A 2200-nucleotide genomic window follows, 5' to 3' on the forward strand; every position below is an offset into this window, starting at 1 on the left:
AACAGAAACAAAGATTTTTGTAAATGGTGAGGGGTGGAGTGGTGAAAGGGAGGGAAGAGGAACAGGGGAAAAAGAAGAACTAATATATATCATGTACAGGTGCAAATTCCCAATGATTAATGTGATCATAATGTATACCTCAGAGATACCAATAAAAAAAAGAAAACAGAAACCCATGATTCAATATGTTATACCTCATACTGCACTGTCATCTTTACAAATGTAGGTATCGTTTTTTTGTTTGTCTAAAGATCTCACCTGCTCAAGCTGCTTGCACCATGTTAGGCTGTACTAGCAGCAGCAGAGGCATAGTTGTAGTAGAGGTGATGGAGATTTAGAAAGGAAGCTAACGAGTCAGTCAGGGTCTCAAGAAGAAACAAAAGACACACACAAGTAGAATTTTGAAGAGAGTTTAATAAATTTACTATTAATTTTCTCTTAACTGAGTAGTAAGTAGGGTTAATAAAACAAAATGAATGCTAGGTACCCAGAAACTAATATCAGAAAGCCTTTAGCTTCTTTCCTGAGGGTAAAAGGAAGACAGAAGTGTCAGTGGATAGCTACTGCTGTTTTCCAACCCATTTGCTGGAGTTGCTAGACAGTCTGTCCGTATTCTTACAATTATTTATGTATTTAATTCTTGCCATTTGGAGTATCTGTGGTTTCAGGTCTTGTTTTTTTTTTTTTTGAAAGATTATGCAATTGTTTATATAGAACTATAAAAAGGCAATGTCAAAGGTGTTCACTTATTCCTCTGCTCCTTTTGGAATTCTACATAGCTGAGAAGAAGCTAAATTTCATGTACCTCATGGTGCAGGTTTCTTATGTCTTATTTCTATTGCAAACCCAAACAAAACAACCTTTGAAAACCTTCCCAAAGTTCTTTGGTCCTGAGTGCATAAACCACAGGATTGAGGGAAGGAGGGATGACGTTGTGCAGCATGCTGAATAGAACTGGAATCAACATAGTCTTCATCTCTGCCAGGTGGGTTACTGAAAGCACTACAACAACAGTATAGAAGAAGAGGATGAGGATGAGATGGGAGCTACAAGTGCTCAGAGCCTTGGATACAGCTTCAGCCAAATTCAATCCAAGTACTGAGTGCAGAATCAAGGCATATGACAGCATCATAAGACTTAGATCACTCCCCATTCCAAGTCATGCTAAGACCAATTGGCAAATGCTATTTGCCCTCCTGTCGTCACAAGCCAGGCTGGTGACCCCAAGGTTAGAGCACAGGCAATGTTCAGTTTCATTCTTGGAACAGTAATTACACTGAGCTGCAAACATGGGCACGGGAGTGACAAACAAGCCATTTCTAAGCACCATAGACATGGTGGCTTTTAAGATTAAGGAATTAGTCACAATTGTTGCTTAGCGAAGAGGGTGACAAATAGCCACATATCTGTCAAAAGCCATGCAAAGGAAGATACCAGATTCCATGCCAACAAAACAGTGAATGGCATAGATCTGAGCAAAACACTCAGGGAGGCTAATGCCCTTGGCATTGAACCAGAAGATGGCCAGGATCTTCGGCATGATGGTGGTGGCCAGGCCCATGTCCCCTATGGAAAGAATGCCCAGGAAAAGGTATAGGGGCTGCTTCAGGGACGGATCCTGGCAGATGGTGATGAGGATGAGGGTGTTTGCACTGATGGCTGACAGATGCAGCAGAGCCAGTGGCCCAAAAAGCCAGTGCTGCCAGCTGTGAATGCCTGGGAAGCCCAGCAGGATGAACTCAGAGACCTGGGATTTGGAGCTGTTGGAGACTTTCAGAGATGTAGACATATTTTCACATGAGAAAAAAATGTTTTCAAAAATGTTTTTGTGAGTATAATCTTCATTAAACATTATTTTTTAAAGTGTTTTCATATACTATAGTTGAATGGTATAACAAAATGGATTTTGTATTCCATCCCTTGTAGTTTTTAAAGATAAATTAGATAGTTCTGGAGTAGTACCAGCTGAAGGTAAATTTAAAGAAACAATTATCTTCACTGGGATGTAGCTCAGTGATACAGTTTGCCAAACTGTTACCAGACTCCCAGAGTTGATCCCTAGCACTTTAGCCAAAGAGAGAGAGGGGGGAGGGGAAGGGAGAGAGAGGGAGAGAGAGAGAAACAGTCATCATTTTTGACAAACCACAAGGATTTTAGCATCGAATATCAAATCATTATTTTTATTATCTTCAGTTATCCC

General features: G+C 40.4%; 1 protein-coding gene across 1 annotated transcript; it reads right to left on the reverse strand.

Annotated features, from left to right (window-relative positions):
* Nucleotides 1-835: 835 nt before the first annotated feature.
* Or56b1 (olfactory receptor family 56 subfamily B member 1) lies at nt 836-1789 on the reverse strand. The gene is given in 1 exon segment (XM_013064960.1): nt 836-1789. A coding segment is annotated over 1 exon segment (954 nt).
* Nucleotides 1790-2200: the final 411 nt, after the last annotated feature.

Source organism: Heterocephalus glaber, unplaced genomic scaffold, assembly GCF_053883595.1.
Source record: "Heterocephalus glaber isolate CG9 unplaced genomic scaffold, H.glaber_assembly_v1.0 deba00001428, whole genome shotgun sequence".
NCBI lineage: Eukaryota > Metazoa > Chordata > Mammalia > Rodentia > Bathyergidae > Heterocephalus > Heterocephalus glaber.